At 50.2% G+C, this 12,420-nt stretch overlaps 1 protein-coding gene across 1 annotated transcript in view; it reads right to left on the reverse strand.

Annotated features, from left to right (window-relative positions):
• The window catches only part of PAPSS2 (3'-phosphoadenosine 5'-phosphosulfate synthase 2), a 33,987-nt gene that overhangs the window by 3,673 nt on the left and 17,894 nt on the right, over window positions 1-12,420 (reverse strand). The window contains exons 4-10 of the mRNA XM_054288399.1: window positions 11,960-12,098; window positions 11,582-11,700; window positions 11,349-11,462; window positions 10,618-10,744; window positions 5,333-5,538; window positions 3,433-3,568; window positions 1,744-2,012 (exon numbers count right to left, since the gene is read on the reverse strand). Of these exons, the coding sequence (XP_054144374.1) occupies window positions 1,744-2,012; window positions 3,433-3,568; window positions 5,333-5,538; window positions 10,618-10,744; window positions 11,349-11,462; window positions 11,582-11,700; window positions 11,960-12,098 (1,110 nt within the window). The remainder of the gene's footprint in view (window positions 1-1,743; window positions 2,013-3,432; window positions 3,569-5,332; window positions 5,539-10,617; window positions 10,745-11,348; window positions 11,463-11,581; window positions 11,701-11,959; window positions 12,099-12,420) is intronic.

Below are 12,420 nucleotides of genomic sequence, written 5' to 3' on the forward strand. Positions count from 1 at the left end.
TCTGTCTGGGCAGTGTCAGCTTCTTCCTCCTAATCCTAATCTCCAATCCTGAGCGAGGCAGGAAGAAATTTGTTTCTCCTGATAATGGAGCAATAAATTCCCTTTCTCTGACAGATTCAGGTGTCCTGTGGCTGCTATCTCGCTGCGAGTCCTTTCTTTAGGAAAAAAGTATCCTACATAGCATAGTTACTATTTTATCCTTTTGTTATAACCTAAAACTATGTTTCACACACTACTTAAGAGAATTAATACAGCATTACTTTCTAACACAACACATATAAAATTCATTTTAATATTTGAGAAAGGCCAATCACAAAATACACATTTTTCACATATGTGTTGTGTTAGAGAATTATCCTGTAATAATTTACCCAAGTAGTGTGTAAAATATAGTTTTAGGTTATAACATAATGTTAAAATAGAAGCTATGTATGTGGGATTATTTTTTAAAGAAAGGAATGAGGTACTCCCACTGAGATTGCAGCCACAGGACACCTGAATCTTGCAGAGAAAGAGAATTTATTGCTCCATTATCAGGAGAAATGAACTTCTTCCCTCCTTGCTCAGCCCTGAAGACGCCGTCAGGATTCAGAGGCAGAAGCTGACACTGCCAGACAGAATCCTGTGTTTGAATGGAATTTATGCATCATGGATGAGGTGTATGAATATGCAACAGGCTGTTGCTTTTAAGGGTTAATCCTCTGTTAATGTGGGGCCTTTTTTGGGTTTATTTTGCCCAGAAAGAGGTATCTGAACTGTCTGTAACTCTTGGTTTCTATTGTCTCATATGGTCCTAAACTCAATTGTCCAAATTTTTATTACTCTAATTGTATTACTATTTTTATAACCGTTTTATTACAATTAAACTTTTAAAATTTTAAAAACAAGTGCCTGGTGTTTTTCACACACAGGCAGGGAGAGGGAATTGGGCTGCTGAAATAGGGTCTCCTTGAGCCAGGTCTCATAGGCTCTTGGAGATCTATTTCACACCCAAGATAGCTCAGCTACCTCAGAAGGCATAAAATCAGCAGGATGGCTTCTGTGGCAGTGTTGGGAACAAAAAAGTTTTAATAAAAGGCAAAATAACAAAACTCTTTACAGAGAAACACCGAGCCAGGTGCCAGAGGTTCTTCTCCTGGTTAAACACCTCACAAAAAGAATTTGTGTCTTTGTTCTCTTCTTTTTCTAGTGAATTGTTCAGGTGGGACTTTTTGGCTCCTGTCCAATTGGCTATCCTTAAGTTTGAGGTGAAACCCCCCAGATCCTATGAGGTGTTTTTCACCCAATTGAGGAGAGAAACTTCTGGGCTTATTTCCTTTTTGAGGGGACAAAGGACAGTTCTGCCACTCCATCAACAAGGGGCACATTCCTATAGGCTGGGTCTGTTTGAATTTTCAGCGTGCCAAGGTGGTGATGCCCAGCACAGGGAAGGGGATGTTCAGCATCTGCCCCTTTTATCCCACCGATTTAGGGACACAAGGGGTTTCAAATCAATGTCCCTGCCTGCCAGAACAAGGTGAAGCCTGTTTGTGTCCTCTCTCCACAGCCCAGGAAAGGATGTGATCTGTAGGAGCAGAGCTCTAAGGAGGATGCTGCAGCAGCAAACACGGACAAACCATGCAGGGAACCAAGAGTGAGGCCACAGCTCCAGCCCCTTCCCGGGGTTTTCCAGGCAGGCTGTGAGCACAGCCCCACGGACAGGCTGCCTGCCCAGCCCTGCTGAGCAGCCAAGAGCTGCCTTACCTCGGTGGGGCCGGCGTAGAGCATGGGAGACGGGAAGATGGCCACGATGGTGGACTTGGGGTCCAGGACCTGCTCCTCCAGCACGGCAGCGTGCTGCTTCATGCGCCACTCCAGGGGGACATCATCATCCTTGGTCCAGCCCCCCAGGGGGTGCAGCAGCAGCACGGGGTTCTTGTAGCCCCTGTCGAGGAGCTGCCGCCGCGTGTCCTGCATCAGCAGCGCGTGCCCGTTGTGCACGGGGTTGCGCAGCTGGAAGGCGAAAACGGCGTCTGCAAGGGAAAGGTGGGGGGACACGGAGGTCATTGTCACACTGTGGGCTTGCACAGGGCCAGGAGAGAGCTGTGTGTGTCCTGTGTGCCATGGCAGAGCTGTGTGTGCCCTGTCTGCCATGACAGAGCTGTGTGTGCCCTGTGTCCCAGGATAGAGCTGTGTGTGTGTTCTGTGTGCCATGACAGAGCTGTGTGTGTGAGCTGTGTGCCATGACACAGCTGTGTGTGTGTGTGCCCTGTGTGCCATGACAGAGCTGTGTGTGCCCTGTGTGTGCCCTGTGTGCCATGACAGAGCTGTGTGTGCCCTGTGTGCCATGACAGAGCTGTGTGTGTGCCCAGTGTGCCATGACAGAGCTGTGTGTGCCCAGTGTGCCATGGCAGAGCTGTGTGTGCCCTGTGTGCCAGGATAGAGCTGTGTGTGCCCAGTGTGCCATGGCAGAGCTGTGTGTGTGTGTGTGCCCACTGTGCCATGGCAGAGCTGTGTGTGCGTCCTGTGCGCCATGGCAGAGCTGTGTGTGTGCCCAGTGTGTGCCCTGTGTGCCATGGCAGAGCTGTGTGTGTGCCCAGTGTGCCATGGCAGAGCTGTGTGTGCCCTGTGTGCCATGGCAGAGCTGTGTGTGTGCCCTGTGTGCCATGACAGAGCTGTGTGTGCCCTGTGTCCCAGGATAGAGCTGTGTGTGCGCTGTGTGCCATGGCAGAGCTGTGTGTGCTTTGTCTCCACACAAACAGAACCCTGAGTGTTTCACACACACATATCACCCTGCCAGGGTTATTTTCCCTGCATTCATTTTCTTTGGGGCTGATTTCAGCCCTATCAGCTCTCCTATAACATTTGTGCACAGCACCGGACACTTGCACTGATGTCTTTAGTGATCTGTCACCTCCCCAAGCTCAGTGGCACCTGCAGGAGGGCCAATGTTCTTTCCCCAAACTGAGGGTGGGTGTCTGACCCTTGCCATCCTGCTGGGACCACCAGCAGGAGCAACCTGGGAGCATGGAAGGTGTCCCTGCCCATGGCAGGAGGTGCAATGGGATGAGCTTTAAGGTCCCTCCAACCCAAACCATTCTGGGATTCCATGGGACAGAGAGCTGGGAGGAGACACCTGAGCTGTGCCCCAGGTGTGAAGGCCAAGAATGTCAGTGCAGAGAGGATCTGAGCTGCCAGGGGGGATGTGAGCAGGATGCTCATCCCTCAGAGCGGCCCACTGGGGACACAGCCCATCACAAGCACTGCCCTGACCAAGGAGCCCTGTGCCACCTGTGCCATGCCCTGAGTCCCCTTTACTGCCCACCCTCCCAAACAGCCCCGCTTTGGGAGCATCCAGAAGCCACCTGGAAGTGCTGAGAACACATCATGGATCCCACCAAGGCCTGGTGGGGCAGGAAGAGCCCTGTCACTGGTGTAACCCAGGGCACTCACCAGCATTCATTTCCCTGAACTTCTGCTTGAGAGCCAGCGGGGTCAGGCGGTACTGGTCCAGCCCATCGTTCCATTTGATCCTCTCCAGGACCTCCAGGTCTCCACCAACCAGCCAGTCTCCACTCTCCATCACCATCTGGGAATTACACACACCTTCAGTGCAAAGGGGACAGCACACTCCTCCTTCTCCCAGTCTCCTTTGAACACTGTGAGGCCCAATCCCGTTGCGGGATGACCTTCCCTTGTCTCAGGTGGAAAACATCATTGCAGTGACCATGTGAACAAAATCCTGGGCAGCAAAACCTCACCAAGTGGGGCAGCAGCCACCCAGTCCCCCCAGCTGTGTGCTGGCCTCTCCTCTGGCAGCCAGCAGTCTATAGGAAGGCACAAGACCTTCCTCCAGCTCCCCCTTTGCTTTCCTGCTGGGAACACACAGGAGGAATGAGCCTGTTGCAAGGCACACACCTGCTGCTGAATAATTAAACCAGGCATTTTAAGGGAGGGGAAAGAATTACCACAGCTGTAGCCGTTTTAGGGAGAAAGCTCAAGTCACTGTGTGGAACCCAGAGCTCTCCCTTTCCCAGGGACAATGCTCCTTGTACTGCCACAGACTAAGGGGGAAGAGAGAAGCTGCAAAAACACACCAACCCTGCTGGCTGCTTGTAGGGAAAAGCCAAAAAATCACTCTTGCATGCTTGAGATGGGCTGGTGACTGAAAAATCAGTCCTGCCTGCTCGGGATGGGCTGGTAGCCAAAAAAATTCAGTCCTGCCTGCTCAGGCTGGTGGCCAAAAAATTCAGTCCTGTCTGCTTGGGATAAGCTGGTGGCCAAATAAAATCAGTCCTACCTGCTTGGGATGGGCTGGTTCCCAGCAAGGAGCTGGACTGGAAGCTCAGACAGGAAACCCATTGCCCTCAAAACCTTGGCAAAGTTCATTTCTCCATCCCCTGGCCAGGTTTCAGCCCCGAGGCTGTGCTTCCTGTGGCAGGGAGGGGCAAGACCCACCTGTGTTGTATTGCACTAAACAGTTATTTAGTTATTTGCACTGGGTGTTTGGTAATTGGCACTGTTCACATGATTTGTATTCTATCATCACATGGTCTTCCTCTTCTTCCCTCTTAGCCTCAGTTTTGGTTACCTCCTCCTGGTTTGCCCCTCCTCACTTGTATCACATTGCCCCCTTCCTCCCAGCTCAAAATTCCCCTGGGAGAAGACCACTCCCTCTTTTTTCCACCTGAGGAGTCACCTGGATGACCTGGTGCTCTTCAATTTTGGAAATAAAAAGGACTGTCCCCACGTGGAGCGCCTCTTGTCCTATGTAAGATGGTGTGGGCTGGGCCGGATTGGAGCCAGGCACGACTCCTTACAGCTGGCGCCCAAAACCTTGGCAAAGTTCACTTCTCCATCCCCTGACCATGTTTCACACCCCAGGCCGCGCTTCCTGTGGCAGGGAGGGGCAGGACCCACCTGTGTCGTATTGCACTAAACAGTTATTTAGCTATTTGCACTGGGTGTTTGGTAATTTGCACTGTTCACATGATTTGTATTCTATCATCACATGGTCCTCCTCTTTACCCCCTAGCCTCAGTGTTGGTGCTCTCCTCCTGGTTTACCCCTCCTCACTTGTATCACATTGCCCCCTTCCTCCCAGCTCAAAATTCCCCTGAGAGAAGACCACTCCCTCTTTTTTCCACCTGGGGAGTCACCTGGATAACCTGGTGCTCTCCAATCTAGGAAATAAAATAGGACTGTCCCCACGTGGGAGCGCCTCTTGTCCTATGTAAGATGGTGTGGGCTGGGCCGGATTGGAGCCAGGCACCATTTCTTACGGGTGGCACCCAAAACCTTGGCAGAGCTCACTTCTGCATGCCCTGGGCAGGTTTCAGGGCTGAGGACCCACCTGGATGTGTGGGTGCCGGGGGCAGGTGGTGCCCCAGACGCGGGCGCAGCGCTCCTCCTTCCTGTGCGCGAAGAACTCGGGGCGGCGCAGCACGGCCACGCGGCGGCCCTGGAAGCTGAGCGCCAGCGCCGTGCTGCCCTCCAGCCGCTGCTTGTCCTCTGTTGACAGCGGCAGCACGATGGGCACGCTCAGGTTCACCACTCCATCTGCACAGACACACAGAGACAGAGGGTTCAGCACACTGCAGCTGCTGCTTGTCCTCTGCTGACAGCGGCAGCACGATGGGCACGCTCAGGTTCACCACTCCATCTGCTCAGAGACACAGAGAGGGGCTCAGCACCCTGCAGCTGCTGTGTGTCCTGCACTGACAAGGGCAGCACGATGGGCACGCTCAGGTTCACCACTCCATCTGCACAGAGAGAGAGAGGAGGGGCTCAGCACCCTGCAGCTGCTGCTGTGTGTCCTGCACTGACAGGGGCAGCAGGATGGGCACACAGGTTCACCACTCCATCTGCACAGACACACAGAGGGGCTCAGCACCCTGCAGTGTGCAATGTTCTGCGAGGGCCCTGTGGCGTGCACAAGCCTAAAGATAGGAAATGTCAAGTCATGGTGAATGGGCTAGAAAGACCCTTTTGGAACCCCTGTTTATCTCTCTGTAACCCTATAGGTCACTTTCCTTTAACCCTTGCCACTGGACCATTTCTGATCCTCCTGTACCCTGTATAAAGGGCTGTTCTAGCCCAGTTTGGGCAGAAGAACTGTCACTGGAACCCTTCTCAGAAGATTCAATAAAGACATCACTGTGGAACTCCAAACAGCCTTCTCCTCTCTCTCCCTGTGTCTGCCTGCCTAAGCACCTAGCAAGCTGAAGGGCTGAAATCACAATGAGCTGATAATCACTAAAGAGCTGATCTCACTTAAGCTTGCTAAGGTTGCCTGTGGCTGAGAACTGCTTGGGAACTCAGACATTCTGTCCTGGAGAGGACTGAACTATCCAGGCGCTTCAGCCTGCTGGGGACACCCTGAACCAAGCAAAGGCTGGTGCTTGTCCTCTGCTGATAGGGGCAGCATGATGGGCACGCTCAGGTTCACCACACCATCTGCACAGAGACACAGAAAAGGGCTCAGCACCCTGCAGCCACTATGTGTCCTGTAGGATGTCCTGGCATGGCTTTATGGTCCTGAATTTTATCCCCTATTTAGCCCAGAAATAGGTTTTGCACCTTCAGGACTGGTTCTGACAACAAAGGGAGGAGAAAAGGAGTGTGGAATTTGTTATCACAAGCTGCACTTGCTCCCTGCATCCTTCTCCTTGACTGTGTGATTGCATTTGCTGGGAATATCCCAGGTATCATTCATGATGAAAGATGAATCTGACTCCATGTTCTCAGAAGGCTAATTTATTACTTTATAATACTATATTGTATTAAAGAATACTATGATGTACTAAAGAATACAGAAAAGACACTTACTAAATGCTCAAAAGATAATAATGAAAACTCATGACTCTTTCCAGAGTCCTGACACAGCTTGGCCCTGATTGGCCAAAGAGTCGAAACAATTCACACCAGAATCCAATGACACAATCACCTGTGGGTAAACAATCTCCACACACATTTCACATGTGAGCACAACACAGGAGAAGCAAATGAGATAAGAATTGTTTTCCTTTTCTCTGAGGCCTCTCAGCTTCCCAGGAGAAAATCCTGGGTGATGGGATTTTATCAGAGAATGTGAATGCCACAACTGTGCTGTCTGCAGCACAGACAGACAGCAGGACAGAGCTCTCCTTTGCTTTTAGTTAGCTTCTAGCTAGCTGAGGCAGAAAATTTCACTGGACTGTGGTTTTCCTTTTCTTGGAACTGTTTAAATCTGCTCTGGACTGAACACCCAGAAGGGCACTGGCAGCTCCACCTGTGGCCCACCAGGCTGGGCCTGGGGCATGGCATTTCCAGCACCAGAGGGACTGATAAGGGACTGATAAAGGACTGATAAGAGACTGAGTGAGCTAAGCCACAGCCCACAGAGAGGACTTTCTGAGTTTGCCATCTCTTCAGAACAGTGAGAGGTTCTATTGTTTAATATTGATAATTTTTTGTGCTGGTGAATGTTTACCTGCTAAATAAACAGGGTTTTTTTGCACTTTTCTCCAAGGAAATATTTTCCTGAACCAGCTGGGGGAGGGCTGCTTGAATTTGCTCTCTAGAGGAACCCCTTTGGAGGTTTTCTCCCAAATTTGCCCTAAACCAGGACACATGGACACCAGCAGCACTGTGGGGATGTTTACAACCCTTGAAGGGGAGGGTTGAACATCCTCCTGTGTGGACAAGAATTGTAAGCAGGCCTGGGAGCACAGGAAACAGAGGTTTTCATGGAAAATCAGTCATTGCAGCAGATTCCTCTGCACTGCTAATAAATTGTGATATTAGCAGAATATAGAAGCTCTTATCTAAGGGCCAGAGGTGTCTCCAGGATATCTGGAGCATCTCATTAGTTCCTGCACTCTCCCTTGCCCTGGTCCTTCTTCGTTAGCTGCTTGTGAAGGTGAAATATTTAAATCTGCTGGCAAAATGCAACCCTGGATAAACTGAAAATTTTCAACGTGTTTGGAAAATGCCGCCTTCTCCTCTGTGGGGATGGCCCCAGGCTGGTGTTCCCTGGAGCACCCCATGCCCTGCACACCTCCTGGGCTGCCTCTTCCACCATACTCAGTTTTAATTTGGTTTTTTTTTTTCTTGTTTGGTTTTTTTCCTGGCTATCTCTATATTGCTACTTCTCCTTCACATCTCTGCACTGCCCATTTTTAATCTGTTTTCTGTGTGAGTCTGTAAGTGCACACCTAGTTTCTAATTTCAGTGTTGTCCCTAAATAGCTTGAAATCATGGTGGTTTTAACCCAGCCCTCCCAATTTCCCTGTGTTCCACTGAGGTCCTCCCATTTCTCCTTGGATATTTGGATATTAACAATATTCCAGTGTTTATACAGGAGAATCAGTCTCTTTGATGGATTTCCAGTCACAAACAAATCACTGATTCAATTCATTCTGATCTGACTGAAATCAGGTTGGACCCTTGAGAGTCTTAATTTGATGATTTTGGCTATGATAGAGATTTTTACTTCAATTTTTATGAAAATATTTGCATTTACTTTAAATTCACAACTGGCTATCATTCATCTGCCAGGCAGCAATTTCAACGAATAATCATAATTATATTCACATGGGATCCAATCAATATCAACTTCATACATTTAAATCATATTAATAATGATCATTCAATGAAGCCAGCATAGGAAAAAAAAAAATAAAGCTGCATTATGAAACCAACAAATGCTGCTGAAAGTGAAGATCTTCAGGCTCCATTTCCAAATGCAGGATGGAGAGGTAACAAAAGATCACTCCAGTGCAGGTAATTACAAAATTACACAACTGGGATCTTTGTGCAGACTGGTCCCTGGGACATGGGGTGTGTCAGAGTTGCCTGGATCATAAATGGGCCATGGCTGTAATAATTTCATAGTAATTTCAAGGGTTTGTGGGTTTTTTTGGTAAATCTCAAAAAATTATAGTCAAAAAGAATCTCAGTTGAGGTAATTTGTGCAGAGCCTGAGAACAGTTCCATACATACCAGCTCCCAAGCGCCGCTTTCCTGGGAGAACACAAACATAATTAAGATAATTAACACTCAGGGGCACGTTACAGAAACCATTTCAAGACTCAAAGCACTTAAAAGCTCCTGCTGGCGTGGCCATGGTCCTACCACAGCCTCACACTGAGTGTGATCTAGCACCTCCAGTGTCACTGTCACCCCTCCTGGCAGTGTCACAGGCTGCTGGTGCATTGCTGCAGGTCCACCCTTTTCCTGGTGGCCCTACACAAAGCACATCACCCACCTGCTGGGGCACCCAGGAGGGATTTGAGCTTGAACAAATGTCCCCAAAACCCCACAGGAGCTGCCCAGACCACCAGCCAGCCCAGGGCACGATGGCTGTGGGAAGAGCAGGCTCAAGCCTCTCCTGGGCAGTGCCACACCAGTGAGATGGAGCCCTCCACAACTTCCCAAAGCTTCTCCAGGAGCAGCTGGTGTTCTCTCTCCCACTCAGATGTCACCCTGAGCACACTGATGCTGAGTTTGGAGAGCCCTGTGGAGACAGGATCTCCAGATGCTGCTGCTCTCTGCTACCCAGAGCTCATCCCCCTGCAAAGCTGCTCTCTCTCCTGGCTTCATCCCTGCTCCCCACAAACCCCGCTCATCCCCTGCTCCTCTACAAACCCTGAGCACCTGCCCACAGAGCTCAGAGATGTGCTCAGGGATGTTGGCAGGTTTGGGGGGGCACCCCAAAACCAGATCTGCTCTGGGATGAGCCTGAGCACAAAGTACAGGGTTCTGGAGCAACGTGGCCATCCCAGGGCACTCTGCGACCTCCCCAGGCACAAGAGCAGCTCAAAGAGCACAGAGGAGGCTCTGATAACAGGGACATGTGCTCCTGAGTGCTGTTTGCATACTGGGCAGGAGGTGAAAGACTATGGTGTGTCTGGGAGCAGGGCCCCCACTCACAGACACTCCCACAGTGCAAAGTGAGCAGTCCTGAGCTTTGCCTCTGTGCCCAAATCTCAGCAACAGCAGCAAATCTCTGCCCTGTGGGAACACAGGATTGTCCAGAAGGCATGCAAGGCTCAAACGGACTTGCTCACCTTTGCAGAGATCACTGCCAGCTCTACAAACCCCAATGTGAGCACCCCATGTGTAGGTGAAGTCCCAGCAAGAGCATCCACAGCTGAGAAATGGGGTGGAAACATCTGTGCCCCAGTCCCAGCTGTGGATGGGCATCACCTGAGCCCTCTCTGCCTCTTTCAGGGATGAGGCACCTCTAGCAGGCTGCTAATGCACAGATAAATCAGATTTACTTCAAGCTAACATAAATCAGATTTACTTCAAGCACCTCTAGCAGGCTGCTAATGCACAGATAAATCAGATTTACTCCCCTGAAGAAGCAGGGAAATGGGGTGGGGGGCAAAACCAGGCTCTGCTCCTGTTTCCAAGGAGCAGCTGCCTTCCCCTCCCACCTCCAGCTGAGCCTGGCAGCCTCCCTGCTTCCTTGGCCTTGGGTGTGCATCTCTATTTACACCCTGGTCCAGCCAAGCTCCACCAGAGCCGCACAACAACTGCTGGAAGGTTTGAGCAGCACCATGAGAGATGTCAGAGCTGTGAGCCAGGGCTGTGGCCACAGCAGGGTGGCCTGGGCCACCTTCAGGAGCGTGCCACAAGGCAGGACAGGAGGACACAGGGGATCCATACCATTGAGCAGGGTGTCAAAGTGCAGCACTTGCAGGTACTCTGCCTCCCTCATGAATCCTGTCAGAGGAGTGGCCCAGCCTTCGCTCAGCACCTGCACCCACTGCAGATCCAGCTGCAAAACAAACCCAAAGGGGTCACACTCCTGTCACACCCAGAGGTTGCTTTTCCTTCCCTTCTGCTGAAACAGCATTTTCATTTTGTTTTGCTTCAAATACAGGACGTTCATAAGGGGGAGAAAGACACAGGAGATTGTAGCTTGGGGCTTTTTAAGACTCACACAGTTTCACAGCACAACTTAGAATCCCAGACTGGTTTGGGTTGGAAGGGACCTGAAAGCCCATCCAGTGTCACCCCTGCCATGGCAGGGACACCTTCCACTGTCCCAGGCTGCTCCAAGCCCCATCCAGCACTGCCAGGGATCCAGGGGCAGCCACAGCTTCTCAGGGCACCCTGTGCCAGGGCCTCCCAGTATCCCACGAAACCCTGCCCTCTGACTGCTCACTTTGAACCTGTGGGGCTGTATGAACACAGCAGAGGAGACTGACACCCTGCAGCACACATGGCAGAAAATGGCTGAGGACCAGGATCCCACCTCAGCTCACCATAAACCACAGCCACAAAAGGTCAGGGCCATTAGAAGAACACAGGCCCCTCTGGCAACATCCCCCTGGAAGCTTCCACAGCTAAGTAGTGTCAGAAGCTGTATGTGACAATACCTTAGTGATCTCCAGTGCTGGCAGCTTCTCTGCCTCAGCCCTGACACTGCTGAGTTTATCCTCAGGCACAAAGAGCTCCAGAACATCCTTGACTGAGCCCTGGGGCACAATGTTCTGAAAGATAGAGATAGGCAGCACTTGTAACACGCTGTTTTTCAGGGGAACACCAAAAAGACAGTGTCCCAAAGCTGGGTTCCAAAGCTGCCAGTGATGGTGACACAAAAGTGACCCACCTGTGCCTGCAGGAGCTCCACAACCTGCTGGATGCACTCAGACACCGATGCAACGTTTGTTTTCAGCACCAGCTCGGGAGCTTCGGGTTTCTCGTACTCGGAGTCAATGCCCGTGAATCCTACGGACAATTAACCCCCAAATTAAATTTGTTTAATAGAATAATCAGTGCCTTAGAGCCAACAACACTGTACAAACAACCAGGAGGCATTCAACCATGCTGGGTACAAGTGACATTTGTGACAGTAAGATTAGGGGAACAGGATCCTTTTGTGCACTACAAAGGGCCTTAGACACCCACCCCTACTGTGGCACTGCCAGGACAAGGCATCCAAAGCTTTGGAAAGCAAAAGGCAAAATAAGATCTCATTCCTCCATACCTTTGATCTCTCCAGCTCTTGCCTTTTTGTACAGGCCCTTCACATCTCTGCTTTCACAAATATTTAGAGGAGCATCTACAAAGATTTCAAAGAAAGGAAGTCCAGCTGCCTCGTGAATTTTTCGTGCGTTTCGACGATCCTGTTAGAAGAAAGATGGGAAAAATCTGAATTGCAACAAAAACACCTCCCTGGATTTTGACACAAGTAAATTCATCTTTCTTATAGATTTATTCAATGTACACTAGTTCTAAGAAGGTTTTTCATCTCACTTCCCTCCTTTTCTTTAAAGATACTTAAAAAAATTTTGTAAAAATATACATCATCAATCTGTTTTCATCTTTTCTCATGCAAAACCTCAAGACTTTTTCGTTAGACAGGACAGCAGACTTTAGATTATGACTAATTATCTGCCCTGTGTGAAAATGATCAGACCTGATGATCTCAGAGGTCTTTTCCAGCAT

Source organism: Melozone crissalis, unplaced genomic scaffold (assembly GCF_028551555.1).
Source record: "Melozone crissalis strain CALT ecotype California unplaced genomic scaffold, PUWL_Pcris_2 ptg000062l_1, whole genome shotgun sequence".
NCBI classification, from domain to species: Eukaryota; Metazoa; Chordata; class Aves; order Passeriformes; family Passerellidae; genus Melozone; species Melozone crissalis.